General features: G+C 40.1%; 2 protein-coding genes across 4 annotated transcripts; one reads left to right on the top strand and one right to left on the bottom strand.

Annotated features, from left to right (window-relative positions):
* Window positions 1–1,066: 1,066 nt before the first annotated feature.
* Window positions 1,067–21,193, bottom strand: ca12 (carbonic anhydrase 12). 3 transcript variants are annotated; one of them, XM_086209056.1, is made up of 11 exons: window positions 13,859–14,106; window positions 13,581–13,601; window positions 11,263–11,433; window positions 10,134–10,276; window positions 8,671–8,766; window positions 8,530–8,593; window positions 8,235–8,392; window positions 7,942–8,068; window positions 5,596–5,619; window positions 4,601–4,685; window positions 1,067–2,213 (listed from the first exon to the last, which is right to left on the bottom strand). In XM_086209056.1, the coding sequence occupies exons 1-11, from the start codon at window positions 13,920–13,922 to the stop codon at window positions 2,135–2,137; spliced, it is 1,032 nt and encodes a 343-aa protein (XP_086065182.1). In that variant the 5' UTR covers window positions 13,923–14,106; the 3' UTR covers window positions 1,067–2,134. The 3 variants fall into 3 exon arrangements, with proteins under 3 accessions (XP_086065182.1, XP_086065181.1, XP_086065180.1); XM_086209055.1 differs by lacking the exons at window positions 1,067–2,213; window positions 4,601–4,685; window positions 5,596–5,619; window positions 13,859–14,106 and adding exons at window positions 5,652–7,330; window positions 21,119–21,193; XM_086209054.1 differs by lacking the exons at window positions 1,067–2,213; window positions 4,601–4,685; window positions 5,596–5,619 and adding an exon at window positions 5,652–7,330.
* Window positions 16,422–19,317, top strand: LOC147258936 (boophilin-H2). Its single transcript, XM_086207806.1, has 6 exons — window positions 16,422–16,531; window positions 17,560–17,751; window positions 18,538–18,714; window positions 18,810–18,854; window positions 19,025–19,103; window positions 19,227–19,317. Exons 1-6 carry the CDS (start codon window positions 16,465–16,467, stop codon window positions 19,315–19,317), a joined length of 651 nt encoding a protein of 216 aa, XP_086063932.1. The 5' UTR covers window positions 16,422–16,464.
* Window positions 21,194–21,208: the final 15 nt, after the last annotated feature.

The following is a 21,208-nucleotide window of genomic DNA, read 5'->3' as shown; positions in this document are numbered from 1 at the left end:
AGCACAAAATGGTGATGAAAGCGGCAGAAGAAGTGGAAGAAGCATATCAAGTGAAAGCAGTAAATCCCACGATGATACAATGAATAATCTATAATTCTATCCTCGTAAAAGAAGACAAGTATTTAATATAGAGCTTACTTACATAGCTATCAATCGTAAAAGTACTCATAATGATTACGCATGATGACGCAATATTCTAGTCCTTAAGAGTGATCGGTTTTGAAGTTATGTTAAAGTGGTGTGTGTTCAGTTCTGCTGCTCTGATTGTATCCTTTTAAAATTGTCATGTTTCAAAATTGAAGGTATAAAATCTACATCAAGTTTTTCTGGACAAATAATTTTCCTTAAAGCAACAATTATCTGGTGGGATAAAAGTAGAAAGTCCCCTAAAATGCAAATACTCAAGTAAATATAGAAGACAACCCAACAATGAAGGTACAAAACTGGAATGAAAACACTTTCCACCACTGGATGAAGTCACTCTTGATATTTTGAAATTGACCCTTAGGGCAACTGCTGAAAGTAAGCAAGTGGAGGTTGGGGATCTAATCCAAAATTTCAAAATGCTGTAACCCCTTTTGAAATCTGAAAATTCTCTGTAAACCTTTAATCACAGCTCTGATCAAACATACAAGACTAGGATTAAGAATTTACCTATCAATTTTTCAGTTTCATAAACTGAACATTGGCCTACATCCATGAAGAGTGTTAATCCATCCAGTTCACATGCAAGTCGAATAAGATGAGAGCAAATAAAGTGTTAATTTAAATGTGTCCCTGTTTAACATTTCTGCCAAATACCAGCATGATATATTCATATATTTCATTATAACTTCAAAATTGAAAATGAAAAACTTTTCATCTTTTTTTAAATAACCTCTCCTGGCCCATCACGGCACTCACACTTTGGGAGCCACTGTTCGCTAGAAGCAGAATTCCCTGATTAGAAAATGACTAACCAGTAAAACAACACATTAGTAGTTGTTGTCGTTTTTTTGTTGTTGTTGCATAGCAGCATTTATTTAAACTTACTATACACAAGGTCAAAAACAGATAACCATACAAAAACAGGCCTCTGGCAACAGAAACAAAACACTTAATACTTCACAGTGTACAAAAGCTGTGCTTCTCTTCACCACAGGTCAGTGGAAGTCTGTCTCACCTTCTAGCACTCACACACACACACACACACACACACACACACACACACACACACACACACACACACACACACACACACGCGCACACACAGACTCTAGGTCTGAACTCAGGAGCAGCCAGAGGAGGATCTAATACTGTTAAGGGAAACCCAGAAAGGATGACAAGATGATGTAATTATTCTACAGTTGTCCGGCGGCCAACCGCACAGCCGCACTGAGAGGTTCTCAGGAGTGCTGGGGAGTCAGTCTTGTGATCATGCTTGCTGACGGGGGTTAGGGGTCAGCCCGCATGCAGCCTGGAAACACAAAGGCCATTTTTTTCCTCCAGAAGCATTATTCACAGGGAAGGAACTGTTTGTTTCTGTGTTTGAATGGAGCTAAGCACCCTTTTATTATAAAATCCATCGAGCAGCCCTAAGTATAGGGTTGGTGGAAATGTGGTGTAGCCCATCCTTCTCACGCCACCCTACCATCAGGGATGTCTGTCGACTCCTATCCCCCTATTGTTTGGGCTGCGGTTCCCTTTGGGCTTCCTGGCATGATGGAAGGCCAAAGGGAGCAGATGCCACGGTCTGACTTGACCTGATATTCTCATTAGTTGGGCTCTGACTGAGAAACTCACCACATTCTGGTGGACGTAACGGGGGATTAAAGAGGACAACTCTTCCACTTACTCTAAGGAAATGGTTTTAAAGCTGAAATGGCCGTTTAGCCCGTTTTTAACTTCCAGCATGAAGATCTCCCATGTTCTGTCTGCCACGACACAGGAAAGGAGGCCCAGCTGGACTGTGGCTTTAGGAAAACAGCTCTGCTTCCCAAAACCTCAGTGCTGCATGCAAAAACATTATGTTGTGAGCTACTTAAACCTTGCATGCTTGACCCATATGACAGTTTTGTAAATAAAGTATGACTGACACTAAAGGACAATGGTATCGTAGTTTTGTTGCAGTTTCATTAGATTCCAGGATGATGAGCTACACATTTGAGCCGCCCTCGTCTCGTTCTCCAATGTTGTATCCGACACCTTTGCTTTTGTCCTGATCAGCAGCAGACCTATGGGAAAATAATCAATTTAAGATTTAAATATTTGTAGAAATGTTTGTTATTTGCCATCTTGAAAGCTGTTCACCTTTGCAGCTGTTTGCAAAGTAACGGGCAGCAGTGGCACACTGTTACCTCAGAGCAATAACACATCCATTTTCCTGTTAAGGGCTGGGGGGGGGGGGGGGGGGGGGCTGGAGCCTATCCCAGCAGCCTTTGGGCAAGAGGCGGGGTTCATCCTGGACAGGTCACCAGTCCACCAGCAGGGCCAACACATAGAGACAGACAACCATTCACACTCACAGCCACACCTACGGTCAATTTAGAGTATCAATCAGCCTCGTCCCCTCTTGATGTCTTTGGACTGTGGGAGGAAGCTGGAGTACCAGAGAGAACCCACACAGGAACAGGGAGAACATGGAGACTCACACAGAAAGATCCTGTGCTGGAGCCGGGGCTTGAACCCAGAACCTTCTTGCTGTGAGGTGACAGTGCTGACCACTGCACCACCGTGCTGCCCTAACATTATTTTTATTATTGTTAATAATAATAATTAATAATAATAATTCTTATATGACACTTTTCAAAACAAGTGTTAGAAAGTGCTTCACAAACAACAAATGAAAGGGAGGGAAATCACCACTGGCCAATAAACAGTGAATATAAACAATGAAAATGACAAGAAAAAGAAGAATAAAAGAAGGGCATAGCTGAAGACCGTAACCCGTGGTCTTCATGGTCTTATCAGAAGATCTCCAACAATGAGCTGCACATTGACAAGATCAGTCAGGTATACAAAGGTACAAACTGATGAGAGGGATATTTATAAATGGGTTTAGTGAAGCCAAGAGAACAGCACAAACACAGGGTGAAATAAATTGCAGCATGGGCAACAGTTACTGTCGGCAATTACAGTATGTGAATATACAGTACATACTGTGTATATATGTATACATAAAGAGTACAAAGATAAAAGTGTAAATATACAGTAGCGTCTAAGAGTTAGGCATATCCAACTGGACTTCTTTTAGTGTGGAAGATGTTTCACCACTTGCCTAAGAGGCTTCTACAGTCAGAACTGGAGTAGCCACCAGCTCTTCCACTACCATGACCTGGGTGACTGAGAACCTTCACCAATATACAGTACAGTGTACGTGTGGGAGTGTATTCACTGTTAGGAGTGCTATAATATTTTCTCTAAAGAAGTTTACCATCTATGGACCGACCAAAGTTTACTTTGGAGCGACATTTGAGGAAGGGAAGAGCATAGAAGATTTAATAAAGCCTGCAGCAGTCGACCCGTCAGCGATGAGCCAGTCTCATTAGCTCCTCACTCCCCAAAACCAGATTGTGCCTCATTAGTATGAGCGAAGAGAAGTGATATCCTCAGATGAGGAGACAGCTTCACAGCACGTTTTACCTTCTGGCCCACTTTAAACCCGCTTTTTTCTGCTACTCTAAGATTATGTGATCAGAAGACATTTCGTGGGCTATGTATGACATGAGAGATTACGCATAACATTTGCCATTTGTTTCATCTTTGCAAAACCCCCAGTGTTTTCCCGAAGAGAAGTACAGAAAGGTTAGAAATACAAGTGATGAAAATCATACGTGATATAATCATGTGTTACTGATGCCATTAATTGGCGGTTTGTTAAATGAAGGGAATTATTTTTACATCAGTAACAGGGAGGAAAAATGCTGTACACAGAGGAGGAGGGAGCTTTAATGCCTAATCAACTAATAAAGCTGTATAAAAATTAGGAACATTAACCAAAATCCTTATAATGTGATTAAAATTAAGTTTACCTTGATTTAATTCTCGTAATGATAAGGGATGTTTCAAAATACCTTTGTTGCTATCTGTCTGGTGCTTTGCTTTAAAAAAAATTGTTAATAGTGGCTTTTTGTTGTGTACATTATACTTATTTTTCACTGCTAAAGATGGCATAAAATGCAGCTGTTTACACAGTACTGGTAATGTAAATCCCATGAATAAATCAGGGCTGACTTCTAGCCAAAATCTCTTATAGGTCCTACGTGCAAATTCCATCGTGCATTTTCCAAACTCGAAGCCAGATGTATGTTTCAATTAAGGTTAACCGCTCTCTTGAAAATTCCCTGTGTTCCCTTTATATTTAAACCACTGAGATATATTCAACCTGTCATGTTGGCTTTTGGGAGATTTGGTCTTGGTGTCAAATACAGCAAATTTAAAGCCAAATGCTGATCATGCTTTTTCTAAGATGTAAATGATGGATGTTGTCAAGTTGACCAGCTGAGAGCTCTAGAGAGAGGGAGAGATCCAATTTGACCAGCAGCACTTTTCTTGCATTATGTGATGATTCCAGGGAGCATAATTCTAGACCCCGATTTTGTTCTTTGGGCCCCTCACTTACCTTTTTTGCCTTAATAGACAGCACATTAAGGAGACAATGAGAACAAGTCCCAGTGCAGATCCCACCAATATGGGAACCAGTAAACCTGCAGGGTATGGAGGCAGAAAGGATTACAGGATATTTTAATAGTGTCCTGCACTCATTTTGTTTTGTTTTTTTCTTGTATTGTGAGTAGTTCTGGAAATATGTTAGTTTACATTTGAATCAACTTACGCACTGAGATGTTAAAAATTGTTTTCCTTAACATGTTCTCATTTTTAAAAAAAATCATCTTATATTTTTCAAATAAAGCTTTATGAAATATGCTTATTTGCCATCCTCTCCAAAGCCAGAAAATAAGATCATTATTCTTTCTCTCATCTGTGAGTGCAGAAGGGAGCTGAGACCCTCAGAGACTGGCTAACTGCTCGTTAGCTTAGTGCAATGAAAGGTAGTGGATGGGAAGGTTAGCATACATTCCCCTTGCCTGCTCAGTTCCCAAAACCTAGTTACTCTTCTGTGTATTCTGGTTCAAATGAGGTTGAGGATTTTGGTCTGTCCAGAAATAATCATCCTCCTCTAAGAAGTCGGCTTTGATAAGTCGCAGTTGCTCTTCTCGTCATTGACAAATGTTTTCTTTTACTGGTCAAGGTTACGATAGGGCTGCATCAAATCGCTACGCCCAGTCAGAAGATTATAATGACTCATAATTTTAAATTGTCAGTTCATAGCAAATGCTATGCACAACCCTAATTATAGTAACGCTGGGAGAAAACTGTATTTGATTACCGGTACTTTTGACAGAGGTATGTTAACCTGCCCACCCACTACCATTCATTGTGCTAAGCTAACTAGCCTTCAGGGGACGTTTTCCTTTAAAATGGTGATCACCATGCAGGAGAAAACAAGATAATTTTGGCCCACAGAAGAAGAACCTGTTGCTGTTGGGTAATGTTGAGGTAAAACACAAAATGCTCAAAATGAAAATGCACAAAATACACATACAGGTCACATACCAGTGTTTATCCAAGACAGATCAGCTGAGAAACACAGAAAAAGAGAGAAAGGGTGAAATCGAAAGTGGTTTGACAGGCACACACACGCATACGCATATGAGAACATAAGCCTTTTTTTAAATTACGAACCCTGATAGCACCTTAATCAATAAGACGGTGACAAAAAAAAAATTATGTGACACATCACACTGATATGTACTACAAGAAGTCAAACTTTGTAAAATATTCAATAAAACTGAAAACCTCATCTATATATTTGAAAGTAACACTCAATGGACTCCTAGCAATGCAAACATTGCACTGTTGCTCAAATTCTTGGAGTTTTGCTTTGCCACAAAGATCATTTAAGCTCCACCAAAGTCCTGGAAAGCTGACTGAACCTCAAGACAATTTGATGTACTGTGGCCTTTGCCCCTGTTCACAAACATGCTGCTCAGAATCTTTTTTCCTCAACATCCCTTTACATACTGTGCCATGTTGTGTCCCTTCCCACTGAATCCTGAAAGACTATTCCAAAAAACACTTTGTACCATATAAAAAAAGGGCTACGCAAAGAGAGAAAATAATAGCTCAAGTGTCAAAGGTGCAGTGTTATTGGGGAGGAAATGTACAACGTATATTTCAGTTCTTTTATTCAAAATAGCCTTTTCTTTACTACTTGCAAATAGCATTTAGTACAGAAGCACAAACTGTGAGAGAGGACCGAGATTTTCCATACAGCTCCTCTGCTTTTGTGAATTTTTTTTTCATTTGGCTGCATATCCACTCTGCAAGATAATGATTACTTGTCCAGCTCTACAATAATCATAGTATGGACCTGGACTGAAATGTGTACTACATATAGCTTGATGCATACAGATTTCCACGCGTGACATTTTGGTATTATTGTCGTTTATTTAAAAGCATTTTTTTTCAAGGAGGCAAAATTATGCAAGAGGATATAAAGCCCATAGCGCATAAAGAATACATTTCTCATTTTGCAGGTTTTAATGACAAAAATCTCAACATTCATACTTAACATTACTGCTCAAAGTCATTATGGATGACTGTTATACAGTAGATTAGCAAGTACTCTGGATTAAGTCATACTGAAGTCTTATTTCTGAGCGATTATGTGCACTTTCTGGAAAGAATAATTTAATATTAAATAGATTTGTCAGGAATCCGAGGTCATCAGATGATGACAAGTCTGAGGAATGATGCAGGACGCAGCTTAATTTTACTAAACTACAACACTGATCTTTCTAGTCTTCCCACTCCATTGGCATAATCCAGGAGAGATTCTGGTGGTTTTGCATATTGATATTAGGAATAGTTCCAACTACTCCTCGTCCACGGAGAATATGTCTGGTGGTGGCGATAGCTAACTCTGACTTACAGCTCAGATAGCTCCTGAGGTTGAGCTCAGGGAAAACAACATCCCTGAGAGCCTTAATCAGCTCACTCTCAGTGTTGGATTGTTGAAGATTGCTGGAAACTCTCTGTTCCACAGCACTATATGACAGTGTGTCTAACACCAGCCCTAACTTTCCTCCAGAGTGGTGGACCACGTTCTTGTTCCACAGGGATGGATTCAACAGTTGTTTTAAAGAATTGTACAGAGTTCCACCCTGCAGGTTCTTGAGGTCATGCTTTCCATCAGCTAAGTCGTCCAGGTCACCAACCAGCAGCTTCTGAATGAGGCGCTTCCTCTGGAGGGAACATGTGACTGTAACAGTATGATGCGGTTCTTTGCCTGTATCAGACACAGAGCCAATCACAACTTGTTAAACATCCCAGCCTGCGGGATATTTGTTGGAACAGCTTTGGACCATCATGTCCAGCATGCTGTTGCCTGAAGTGATTAGCTAAAAGAACATTGCCTGCTAAATGCCACTCATGAAAGCAAATACCAGGAGGTTGCATGCTGCCATGTCAAAGCATATATGCCATTAGCATCAAGAGGAAAGCTTTGAAAAACAGAAGAACATGCAGATTCATACCGCACCATAAGGACCCAAATGCCACACTGTGGTAAACCAGTCAACCACATAAAACCGAGCCTTTAAAGACAAATTTAAGGGCTGCAAATCTTCCCAGTATATCAGTGGCATGGTTTATTTGTTGCGTCTTAAAAGATGGCCTATTTTCCAGCCAGCTCATCACCATCAATCAGTCTTAAAGATGATAAAGGATGACATCAACATGAAAGCTCAAACGCAAGCAGGTGACAACAAACATAACAAAAGCCAGCGTGACAGCCCGGTGCTCGGCAGAAGACAAATGCAAAGACATTTGTGAAACTTGTCCTTTTGCCAATTTGCAGCGGTGACAGAAGAGCAGGACTATTCTGGGGACCATACTTACCCTCTTTAAAAGACACCAGGACAACTCGGCTATCTGGGAGGTGTAATTTTCTGTAGTTGCCATTCATAGGAACAGGGGCTGTGTCCTGGGCAAGCGAGGAGGAGAGTTGTGTTGCGAGGGCCATGAACTAGAGAGCCAAAAAAATGCAAATAAAAGTTGTTACACTCAAAATGTTTCCCACAATATTTAAGGTTATTTGTAAGTGACGGACCAAAAAATGGCAGGACATTAAACATCACCTCAGTACATTTTAAAAGTTCAAAATCTGCTGAAAAAAATGGCCGATGAAGCACCTGTTTGCGAGAAATCGTTACAGGGTTCCGGAATACCGTCCACAGTACGCTTGGATAGCAGGGAGGAGTGGTCAGTGAACCGTCATAGCGGTAATACTCATCCAAACGTGCAGGTAGCAGAGCTCTGATGTTGAAACCAGGCACCTGCACTTTTTGACCTAGAAATTAAACGAACGGATAACTGATTGAAGACCCTTTATGACTGATATCTTCAATGAATCCAGAAGCAAAGAACGATCCAAAGCTTGAAGCCACAGTTTGTGTATTAAACTACCTGTAGAAACATCGCTCTTACCTCTATATTTGATTCCATCGATGTACTTGAGAAACTTTTCAAAGGCTGGATTGAACTGTCCAATCTGTGCGAAGAAGCAATTTGCTTATTCTGCTTGACAGATATTTACAGCTCAGTGTCCAACCATTTGTACCCACTCACATCAATGAGAACTCCTAATACAGCCAGGCCGTCTGATTTGTCCAACGCCGTGGATATATCAGGGTACTTCTCTGAATTGTAGTGTACTATATGCAACTGCAAAGGAAAAGTGAAACAAATTAAGATCTATTTAGTTGAAAAGGATGCATCAGTGGAAATCGCAAATACAAAGAAAGGTCATTTCTTTGCACATCCACCCGCTTTATATTCCTTCATATTTATACTTATATGTTATTGGGACACATTTTCCGTGCATGAGTCAGTGTTCGTTAAATTTGAGAACGTCGGTGGTGTCCGGTGGTGGTGGTGAACCAATCAAAAAAGCAAACAAGTACCTCTGGAGGTTTATAGGAGTTGGCACATAATTGAACACCAGATTACAGGACTGTCATTTGGTTTGGTGGTGGTATTATACATTGGTGTTTGTCATTCCTGCCAACTATGACAACACTGTATTTACAGATACTGTACTGCCTGGAGAATTAAAGTAGACATTTGTACTATTTCTGGGAAATGTTCAATTTCCCATCATGTGTCCCTCAAAAGGAACATGTCATCAACGAACTGTGGTTCTGGAGGGACTTGGAAAAGATGTATGATCTCTCCACGTGTCCATGAGAAACTCAGGTCAAACCACAGCCACATTTCATGTGGTTGTGCTATAGCTGAAGCATGTAAAGGCACACAGGTTGCAACAATTGCAGTTTCTGCTCGCTGGGATTTACATCAACACTGAGTTATATCTTGCTTTTAGTCAAATCTTCTGCCTTGGTGTAAGCGCAGAGGTTAAGCAGAGAGAACTAGCCTGTGGAAAACTGCAACCAGGGGCTTCAATTGTGTGTTATTTAAAGTATAAATGTAAACAGCCTGTGGAAAACTGGGAGTGGGGGGCTGTACTGCTGCTACATTGAGTTCAAATGTACATAGAGAAAGCAAGTTTGTGGGAAAACTGCTTGAAGGGCTTGACACGTTCAATAGCACACACCGCCACTCCTTTCCAGAGGTGGTTGGAACCTCAAGCATATAATAGTCTAGTAGTCTAATCCCCTTAAACCTTGCAGAGAGAAGACATGCTGTCATACTGTAGACACTGAAGCCAACTGAAATCATGTCTTTGCCATTTAGTATCCTCACCTTAATTGGTAAGGACATGATTTATTTTGAAAAGCTTCAACTGCCTTTTCAGCCTGCCTTTTAATCTCTTAATTGGACGTCTCTTATGAAAGTGTTCAATTTTGATAGGAGGTGTGCAGAAGATATTTTGAAGCGTGCGATTGTCTGCCACAGTGTCAAGAAAGGTGGAACACAATAGTACATACATGGAGAGAGTTCATCAGTTTTTCTTCATGATGGGTGTTAATCAAACGTCAGAGAATCAAACAGGGATTCCATCACCTGAGTACAGGAGCAATTTAAACAACTGGACTGAGCTGCCATAGCAGTGGATATCGAGACGTATTTACCTCAGCTGGATACTGCTTACTGTTCACCAAGTGTTCAGAGCCACCAAGATTGGTGGCTGTGCCCCAGTGAAGATGCAGCTGAACGGCAGTGTAACGATGAGGGAGGCTGGAGATGTGCATCTTGGAGGGGAGTGATATTTGTACTGTGGATCAGATGACATGACAGCCCCGGCACACACACAGAGCAGGAGGAGGGATGACTTAACATCAGTGACTCATCAAACATTACCTCCAACTTAAATAAACTGAGGACGTCACTGTGACACTCTCAGTGCTGTCAAACGTCATTTTCAAAAAGCGACTGGAGCTATTTTTACGGGTGTTTACGTGAGCGTATGATGAATGTTTACGAGCAAAAACCTCTGTCAGCGTGTTGCAGACATACGTCACGCTGATGATGCCCTCATGTCTGTGGCACAGAGGTTCATCAGGAGTGCATGCGTAAGCATTTTGTGTGATTTGTTCCAATATAACAGTGGCTGAATCATCAGCGGTCACCTGGTAGACATTACACACTTAGGCGATGCATTATTCTAATTGCGTTTTTTGACTTAAATGCCTTCGTGTTGTCAAAGAAAATGATAAATAAAAACTTTATCCAAAAAAAACCCCCAGAGAAATAAGTGCTAAAATTGAATCATTCCTGTACTAAACTGTTGTGAGTGTGTAAAATATATGGTTCTTGTTCTAATAGCTATATTTGGAGGTAATAATTTGAGGAATATATGCGTATAACTTACGTTGATTTCTGTTAAAATACACCACAGGCTCCGCAGATGACTAATCTTATATTTTCTCAGAGTAAAACGTGGAGCTCTTTATTTGGGTGACGGGACAACCAACATAATAAGAGAGTGATTATGGCAAATTGCTGTGGTAGACGTAGAAAGAAGATCCTCCCGTCATTTTATTTAGGCTGACCAAGAAACTTGGTCTCTATAACTGCTCCGTGTTTATGTGAGCCACTTCTATGATTATCTTGATTATGATTATGTTGACTCCTGCATTACATTCATTCGAGGAATTTCTAGATCCCTAACTAAACATTTTATAGTTTTTATTTTTCTTTATTTGTCAAGTTTTACTCATATAGCATGTGTTTTAAACACTAAAACACTAATATACTCACCCGAATGTCCATTATTCCCAAATGTAAGCTGCTCACTGGAAGACAGGTTGTAGTTCTGAACATCAATCGGACGTAAAGTCGGGTCAAACCTGAGCAGCTCAGGCTTCAGGTCTATTGGAGACTGGAAAGCTCCTCCGCAATATGGATACGATTGGGGCCACTGGTGCTCATCTGCAATGCATCAGTGTAGGTCATGTCCACCTCAAGATAGCCTGATTTAATCTTAATAGAACCAACTACATTTTTAAATTCTTACAAGATCAATTAAACTGAACAAGGGACCCACATCTTTTCAAATGGTGGCAAATGATGCCGCCCATTTACCACAGAGGGTCAGAGTTTTGCCCTCCTGTTGAATATTATATCTGTAACCACAGTAAAGTAGCTATATCCAAGGCGGCATGGGAGAGGCCCGTGGCTTCAACCTTGGCCCTTTCTAAGGCAGCGAGAGTGAGAACCAGGCTGTTGTTTGTGGGGGAAGTCATTGAGAACCCTGTCTCCGTCCAAATGAGAGGTTTCTATAAAGCAAAGGACACCGGCTACACTTGCAGATCAAGTCCAGCACTTTACAAAATGACCTCATCTGAATGAGTTTGACTCCACTTGTGTGTTTGCAGAAGCAATGAGGCACACTGGCCAAGGAAATACTACCACAGAGGAGGACATAATTGTTAATGAGAAAATTCATGCAGAAGGAAAGAAATCCAGGGAGCAATTTGGGCAAACTCTTAATGGGGAAAGTTAGTCAGTGTCCACTTCATTTGCTGTTTTAATTAGACCCAGTTTGCCCTTTAATGATGGCCTTGAGTGGCTGCTGAGCAGTCCTTGTCAGAATGACTTTGACCTTTTTTAATATGGGGTTATTTAAGTGGATGTGAACTGAGATTTATGTACAGCTATACTAAGAACATTAAGCTGCACCAACGTCCAAAATTTCAAATAAAAATAAGAAGATAAGCAAAAGAGCAGGGCAAGAAAAGTAACTCTGAAGTTAGTTTTCTGTCTGATCCTCAGCTGAGGTGAATGTAAATCCTCTGACTCAGCTGAGCCCCGTCATGTGCTACCAGCCCTCTGGTGCGATACTGACTACTACGATAACCCCTCTGGAGAACTTGACTGTAACTGAGGATGAAATCCACCACGCTGCACTTGCGAGGCGTGTGAGAGCATACAAACCACGATATGGATTTTTGGAAGGACACAAGCATGCACAAGTGTAAACACGGCACTGCACAGTACAGGATAGATGAAAGCTATTTGGCGTGTTACGTTATTCTTTGCACAGACACTTAAATGTAGCTGCTTTTGGATTTTGGACTGGGATTTGGATGTCCAGGATTAGACTTGTCCTAAACTTGTCCACATGAGAGTTCCGTCTTGTCATGGTTCCATTGGTGAACTCAATGTACTTGTTTTGGAGGTTTTTGTTGTTGTTGGAGGTAAACAAATTAACTATTAACGATTATAAAAAAAAGAAGCTGCTTTTATTCCACTTTCTTTTCATCTCCAAAATTCCAACGTGAAGGGAATGAGTGTGAATACAATCTGTAAAGGTCTATTTGCTGAAGCTGCAATAAAAACAGAATGAAGCATCATTTCACCAAATATAGTCTAATTTTCTACTGCTATAAATGTTGGACCAAATAACCAGTAGCTCTTTTCTTAGTCATACTTAATGAGCCTGTGTGGAACAATTTGGAATATTAAAGTTTAAAAAAGGGATGCAGTAAAGGCTGACTATTGCCACAGTCGTGAAAACAGCTATTATTTGTCCTAAAAAAAGAAATATCAAACCACTACTTTTATTGGTTTTAACATTCAGATTTGGAATGCAACAGAGTTTTAAGGAGCACTAAAATAAGGCATCATTTTCTCTGCATGGTTTATGTAAGAGATTCAAGAGGTCCCTTAGACCTTAAGGCAAAGTCATGTCAGCCACTTCACTGCAATCTAAGTTCTGTAATTACAGCGTTCATTACAAACTCTACAATCATGTACGGTGACAGGGGATGTCAATGGTCTTTGGAGGTCAAAGAGGGGTTATATAGGGCATTTTTCTCTAATTAACCAGGAAACACTACATTTTTTATCATTGCTCTCTGCTGAATGCAGTGGAGCTTCTCTGACTTAATTATTCCCTCATCAGAGAATTCCACTAAACTGAATCCTAACACTCCATTAGTTAATGTCATGGTTTCAGGGTAGAGCAGGCGAGGCAAAGATAAATATGGAAGTCAGCAGGGAATTCACATGAACTGAGGATGACAAGAAGAAAACAAGTCTGTATCAAACTGTGATGAAAATATGATCAAACTTACCAATGAATGTCCACTCAGCACCTGCATAGACAAAAGCAATGTTCCTCTGTATCAAAGTGTTATGTTTTGCACATTTAAAAAGACACAGGACATAACAGCAAATCTGTTAGAACAGATGAGCGCATGTGGTCACATCTGGAGATCAACCTCCCTCTGCGTAAAGAGCAGGTGGATGGACTTAGATTAGACACCTGCAAGCATAATGTCTTCTGTTTCTTCCTGCAGTTTAACAAAAGTCTCACTCTTCTCACGGATGAATCAGTAAATCGTGATCTTACCGTGCAGCAGGTTGAATAAAGCCAGCTGCAGTAAGAGGACGCGTGTGCAGCTCAGGAGCAGCATCTTGGTGATCTTGGTGTGAACGCTGCTAAGTGATGCGGAGCCTCAGCTGGGAACAGCGCACTCTTCAAACCGGCTTTTATACTCACGTTGTCAGCTTCATTGTAGCTCTAGCTGACGTCAGAGCGACAACAAAACCATCCCACCGAGTCTTCTTGTCAATGGAGAATGACAACTCAACAGCGTCGACCGCATCCATGCGAAGTCACTCATTTCGGGAGCAGCGAAACCTCAGAAGTGCCGGCGGGCCAAAGATGCGGGCAGTGCCGCCGGTGCAGGAGCGGAGTTTGACACCAGGAGGCGGCTCTCATTCGCCAGCTGGCGGTTTAAAGCTCACTATAAATCTCTATTAAAGATGCGTTTTGGGAATGAACAACCAAGACATATGGTCCAACGCGAAGTTGGTAGGAGACTCTGATGTAGACAAACCGAAACTTTTAGAACTCCATTTTATCAAGGGAAAATGGCAAAAAATGTATATTTAAGGTCTATACGTCCGTCTATCCATCTTCCTATGCTATTATTTGTATAATGACATCACTTCATCGTGTCACGCTATAAGACATTTCTATGAAATTTTGTCATATAATGATCAGCATGCGAATTATGGCCAGGGGTATACAGGATGTATCTCCTTGTCAAATATGAGTCACCTGTTGCTACATGTATCCATGTTTACTGAAGTGTGTTACTGTTAGCATGCAAGAAATGAGTTTATACCATCAAGAAAGTCGAGTTTTTTAATGGTTTATTCTCTGAATTATTCCACGATATGGCATTAATGCAAATGCTAGCACTAAATAATGGAAGTCCTACAGGTCACCATTTTAACGTGCGACTTCTGTTTTCGGACAGTTAATGTGCGGGTGGTACGCAGGACTGTAAATCTGTAGGAAAAATGTCCAGAGGATGTGTTGTATTTTTCTATGTATTTTACAATTTTAAATGTGTTTCGAGTCATATTCACACGTGGCCTGTAATGACAGAACTCTTTTGACTGTCACTTACTTTTCATTGTGGCCCTTTTTCAGATGCTTTTACATATGCAGTTGAAACGGAGTTAAAAAGTGGTGTGATTCCACTTGCCATTGAAAACTCATCACACAACACGTTAGCTCGTTTGTCCGATGTTAAATGAATGCAGCACCCCTGTAGCGGAGAGTAATGCACCCCGGGGAGTAGCAAAAGTTGAACCTCGCCGTCTGCCTGTGAGGTGTATGTGTTATGAGCTCCGCCATTGTGTCATATTATTTTCTGTAATTTCAGCACTAAGGGGTGATTTAAGTTGTATTTTTTAACGTATAGCTCCCAAACGGTTGAGCACGTTCTTCGCGTAAAAAAGTTCACTGTGTTTTTCTTTTAGTTTTGTTTACAAAATGGCTAGTGCGACACATGTTAGCTTACCTGCACTTTCCTTTTATTTTCTGTTTTTCAGACGTGAGAGTGTGAGAGGATATCAAGACTGACTGTAGTACTAATCTCTCAGCCAGGCCGGCCTGTGTCTGAAATAAACGGCATGTTGCCAACAGTGATGCTCTTCGTCTGTTAAACTACACAATGCCACGAGAGAATACAACACTTCTACACAGTCACAGTGACCTTTGACCTTTGCCTGCTAAAAATTCATCCGTGAGTTCCAGCGGATGAGTATGCCAAATTGGAAGAAGTTCTGTGTTCCTGTAACAAGAATGGGACAGATGGTCAGCCTGAAAGCATCCAAAAGTAAATATGATGTAGGCTAGACAAAAAGAATAAAGGAGGAGTAAACCTATGAATATTAGCTTGTTCAGTCGTTTAAGTCGCTCCTGGGGGTCTTGGTTTTAAGTTGTCGACACATGCTTTGTGCAGTCATGCTACATGTTACCACTATCAGTCATGAGAACTGTGCACAACTGCAAACCCACTGAAACACAATTATTGAAGCCCTTGAAATGAAACACACTGTTACAGCCATTTTGTATATTACACATAAGGTGGTAAATAAATGAGATTTGTTGGATTTATCCCGATTTTGTATATTTGAGGTCACGAGAATGCTTATTGGTTAATAACAACGGCTCTCTTCTTATTGGCTGAGACGTGCATAATGTGATGTAGGTCAGTTATACTATGGAGGCGAGGAGAGCACGCTAGTTTTTGACTGTGTTCATAATTATTGCCTAATTTTGGATTGCTACACGGTTATTTTTTTTGGTTTAACTTGAAGAGAGGTTTCAATAAACCCTTGTGAGAAAGAACTGTGGAGTTTTTATGGCCTGACACGCATCAACTACATGCTTGCACTCCATAGTTTTAGTGTGTGTTTCAAAAAGTAAAAAGAGATGGAGCCACATTTACAAAGACACTGTTGCTACGTGTGTGTTGCATATCTGGTTCCACCTCAAATAAATGTCATAAAAACTCTGCGAGCGGTTAACTTGTGTTTCTATTGAGGGCAGTTCATTAAGGAAGTGTTGGTTTGTCCAAAGGTCAGTCAAGACATCCCGCCGCCCTCTGTAGTTCACAACCCTCACTCAGGACGGACGGCACAAGGACAAGAAGCAAGATGAAGCGCTTGCTATTTTTTGGGATTGTTTTTGCTGCTTTACACATCAGCGATTCACAGATTCCAGGTAAATCAAATTGTTGTCGTATGTGCATTAAAACGGTAACGGGAAGGGTTTTACAGACCTGACATTCAGAATAGCCCAGGCCGCCAACACGTGGGCTTTACAGAAAAATTATGAATAGGTCTGCTTAGGGCTGTTGTTTTATGGATGACAAATGAATGCATTTAATATTATGTTTATAATTGTGTATCATTGTGCAAAATTCTGAGGATTTTTTTCCTGCTGAGAATGAACCTTGCAGATAAAGCTTCATCCTCACTAACATGGCGCTCAGCGTGGCAACGTCAGTTTTCCAGTTTCTTCGTATGATGCACTGTTGAATAGTAATGACCTTATAATAGTGAAGTAAGGAGGGACAATGCTCTCAGCTCCATCTGACATGGACAAACATAATGCAAAAATAAAATGTTTCAGTAAATTATAAAAGTCTAGACTACATCTTCCTGGAGGATATAATTTTGATACTTTTTACTAACTTTATACTCGTGCAGTGACTTGCAAGTGGAGCAGATGATGACAGTCTTCAGACGAGACTGACTTTACAGCACATTTAGTCTCTTGGAAATGTTATTTACACGTTGCTAACAATAAACCTTTTACATGATTCCTTCCTCTATTATTCAAAATTTTAAACTCTGAGATCTTTTCTGTCTGAGCCTGATTATTATGAGCAACTTCACCTCACTTTACTGTAAATGACTGTGGAGGCCCAAAGTCTGAGCATCCAGGATTAGACAGTTCCCTTCAAAATAAAATGATTTTCAGGTAAAAAGTTTGAGGAGACTTCCCCTATAACAGGCTGCAGGGCTGAAACATACCATAATGGTGCTTTTTATTGCCATCATAAAAAGAAGGAGTGGGCTAGAGGTGGGGAAGATAGTTAAACATTAATTACATATCTGTTGGTGAGTCATGAAACAGTAACTGTCACATTACTGTCATCGGTCCTAATCATCTAACAGAGTATATGCATACAGTAACACCTTAAAAATTCCACTGTGTAATACACGTGCATTTTTACCCTCTTACAGACTTCTGTCAAATGCCCGTCGACGAAGGTCAAGGAGAAGGCTTCAATTTTTTGGTGTATTATGATATCGGTGAAGACAAGTGCAAACCTTTCTTCTACAAAGGCCAAGGAGGAAACCCCAATCGTTTCAGTACTGAAAGAGAGTGCATAAGAAACTGTTCTGCCAGGGCAGAGGATATCTACCCCATGGAAGGTGAGCTGAGTTTATTTATAAACTTCCCATTTTTCAGCTATGTAAGGAGTTGAGGGGGAAAAAAAACAGGCTGCTTTCTGAGGACTTTGGATCGTGAACTGACTAATGAGTTTTATGGCTAAAAACTGGCTACATCAAGGCTGATCCCATTTGAGGGGATCCCATTTCCATGACATGTGGAATAATCAAATCAAATCAAATCAAACTATTGTAAATATTGTAAGTAACTGTTTTTTTGTGAGGTAAAAGTGATCTTAAATTATGTCAGATACCTAACAATTGAATACTGTTTCACAAATTGATCAGGAAGCAGAGTAAATCTAACTAAAACTAATTAACCCACACACTGGATGGTGGAAGTTAAGAACCATAATACAGGACTATTACACTATAATAGGCCCACTATTACATTTCAGTTTTGGTCCTCAAAGGGAAATCAGAGGGAGAAAAGACCTTCTTGAGATCCTCCTGGACTAAATTAGACGAGCATCACTGCCTCATTCCTGACTCGGGGCGTGTTAATTATGTAACAGCAAAATCTATAGTGTATGCCATCAATGCAAGTGCTCAACGGAACAAACCCATATCACACTGTCACATACATTTCTTGTATTTCTTGTCAGCATTGAGTATCAGAAACACGCCACCAAGTGGTGAAAAGCAAATCTACTGAGTCAGGACAGACTATGTGACTGAGTCTGAAATGGGTTTGTTTGTGTTGCTTTTTATGAATAAACTGCAGCATCTGATGACAGCGACGTTTTGTTTTTCATTTATTCTTCAAAGCATCTGCAGCTTGTCACTTTGAAAAGCTCTCTGGCGGCTGTAATGTCAAGCTTGTGAGATATTACTATGATTCTGCTCATGACAAATGCAAAAAATTCCACTGGTCTGGATGCTTCGGAAATGGCAACAGATTTCTCGACCACGCCAGCTGCAACGCCACCTGCGCCGGTATCCATGGTGAGCACAAATAAGTTGTTGGTAATGATGAGGTTTGAATTATGGCATGTTATCATGTTTTTAACATTTTTTGTTTGACTCATTTTGGTTCTAAGATGACCGTAATACAATAGAGGAGGATGAGCCAGACACCCCGGTTGGTATGTGGATATAATTTGTGCTTTTCCTGTTTTAACGCAACAATGCAAGCTGTGGGAGGGTTAGTTGTAGTCCGTTATGGCTTTTATGGATAATCTGCTTCTTAACCATGAGCGTAAAGTTGTGGTTCCATCTATTTCCTCAAATCCCACTTGCCTGTTGTCTTGAACAGCAATCATCTGCGGAGTCTTGCTGGCCACCATTGTCGCCTCTATCTTCATAACTGTGATCGTCTTGTCCGTTAAGTCAAAGTAAGACTACTTTTGTTTTCTATTTCTAAGTGGAACGATAATGCAAATGGTGATAGAATTCAACTACGTATAAAGTTCACAGCTTAAACAGAAACTGAAAATATATTCATGTGTATTCTTTAGGAAAAAGAGCAGCAAGAACAAGGCCCCAGGTAAAAGTAAAGACCCCCAGGCGGATTCACCTCTTCAGGATCAGGGGATCGAGTTGGCATAGACGCGAAGTCGTCTCATTAATCCTTCCCCTCTGTGGAGCCACCGAGGTGGTACCAGTTTGGTTTTGTGTTTTCACTCTGCTCTGGTGTTGAAAAACATGGCAACTCTGAGTCATTATTTCTAAGTTCTGTATTATGGACATTTGTGATAGCCATTAAAATTTTGGTTAAATTTTCTTTTGGAGTTTTTCTACGTGTGCAACGGGAATGTTATACGTTGGTGTTTTGTGTTTTTTTTTCCCCTGAGGACTTTTATTCAGCACAGCAATCCAGTTGAATAATGGACCCACATGAATTTGTCAGAAAACATTTCAAGAGTTTATGAATACTTGAAGTCATTTTAAAGAGAGAGAGTGAAATATTCCTTTGTTTTGTCTGTTCACTTGTGAATCTTTTTTTTCCTATTTCTCTATCTTACATAATTTTTGTGTGTTGAACAAAACAAGCAACATGATGTTATTTTTTTGTGCCTCTTTTCTACGTTTATTAACACAAAGTAATTGGTGAAGTACATTATCATCACTAAAACCTCCAGAAGATTTTGTAGAAATAATTCCAATTGTGTGGTTGCTTGCATCATCACCTGCTGAAAACGATTTGAAAGCTTTTGAATGTGTGTGCCAATATCAAAACTCAACATTTAGAGCTGTCTTCATACAGTAATACCTCCTTCAGACTGCACAGCATTTGTGGATTTATGCTTTTCATAAACATCTCAGTATATTTGTGTTAAAATGTGTGTTATTTTTAGTCTTCTTAATACAGACAAATCATTAAAGGGACAAATTCAGGTTTATAAATGTCTTCAAGAAAAGTAGTTGCAAGGTGCCACAACAGTCTTTGATTGAATCCAGTAAACACATACAGCTGTTCACCATGTCAGAAATTTGTAATAACTTGTGTATGTTCAGTAGCAGTATGACTGTTAAAACTTGCTGATTTAGGGAGTGTAGTTATTGTGTCATGGTTTCAATACAACCTGAGTAGAGGTTGTCATTTAGACTTTTTCGCAATTTTTCTATTGTTTCTTTGACAAAATTAAATCTAAGTAGCCAATATTTTATTTCAGGCTTCTGAGAATGTCTTGTTGAAAAATGAAAAAAGTAAATGTTTATATTATATTAACCAAGTGATGCATACCAGGATGTTTCAGCACACAACCCTTGATGGGTTTAGCCAGAGGTGCAGCAGACTGTCAACCAGAGACCAAGTAGAAGTACTTATGAGGTAAATGGTTATATAAGATCGCTGGGTCTCAAAATACATGATATTATTGCAAAGATTACAAATAAACGAGGCTGTTTGATCATGAAATTAATACTCGAAATAATTTAAAAATGTAATAAAACTAATATTGTTAAAGTGGAATAGATGAGAAAAGTAGAACACCTCAAGATGGTCAAAAAGCTGTTCAGAAGACGTCATATACCTGACTGAATTGAATGAATGAATGAATGAATGAATGACTAAAAACAACATGAGTTTATGTCCAAGCATGAGTTTCCCCTCATACGTGATTTCTAGATTTTGCAAGTTATACAGAGATTCATATTTCATGATCTAAACTGCTCAGGTGACTTTGTAAAGACTTAGGCTACTGTCTTAGAATATGTGGTGCATGATGGAAACATATCAGCATAATTACGCATGCGTGAGGTGCCACGAAGTTCTCCAGTTACGCCAATATAGCCATGCACAGAAAACAGTTACGCGGCGACGGCGTTCCTTAATTGAGCTCGATATTACTGCAATAATTGTTCAAATGCGGGAAGACAAAGAAAGTCCAGAACACTAGACACATACCTTATAGTACTTGCAAGCGAAGTAGGAAGTACTTCGTCGTTCCTCTCAAATACACTCATCTTTGTTTGGTAGTTGGCAAACAGCAGAGCC

Source organism: Aulostomus chinensis, chromosome 7 (genome assembly GCF_037954235.1).
Source record: "Aulostomus chinensis isolate RoL2024-O1b breed Wild chromosome 7, RoL_Achi_v1.0, whole genome shotgun sequence".
Classification (NCBI taxonomy): Eukaryota; Metazoa; Chordata; class Actinopteri; order Syngnathiformes; family Aulostomidae; genus Aulostomus; species Aulostomus chinensis.
The sequence above is the reverse complement of the archived record's forward strand: the minus strand, read 5'-3'. Positions and strand labels throughout refer to the sequence as shown.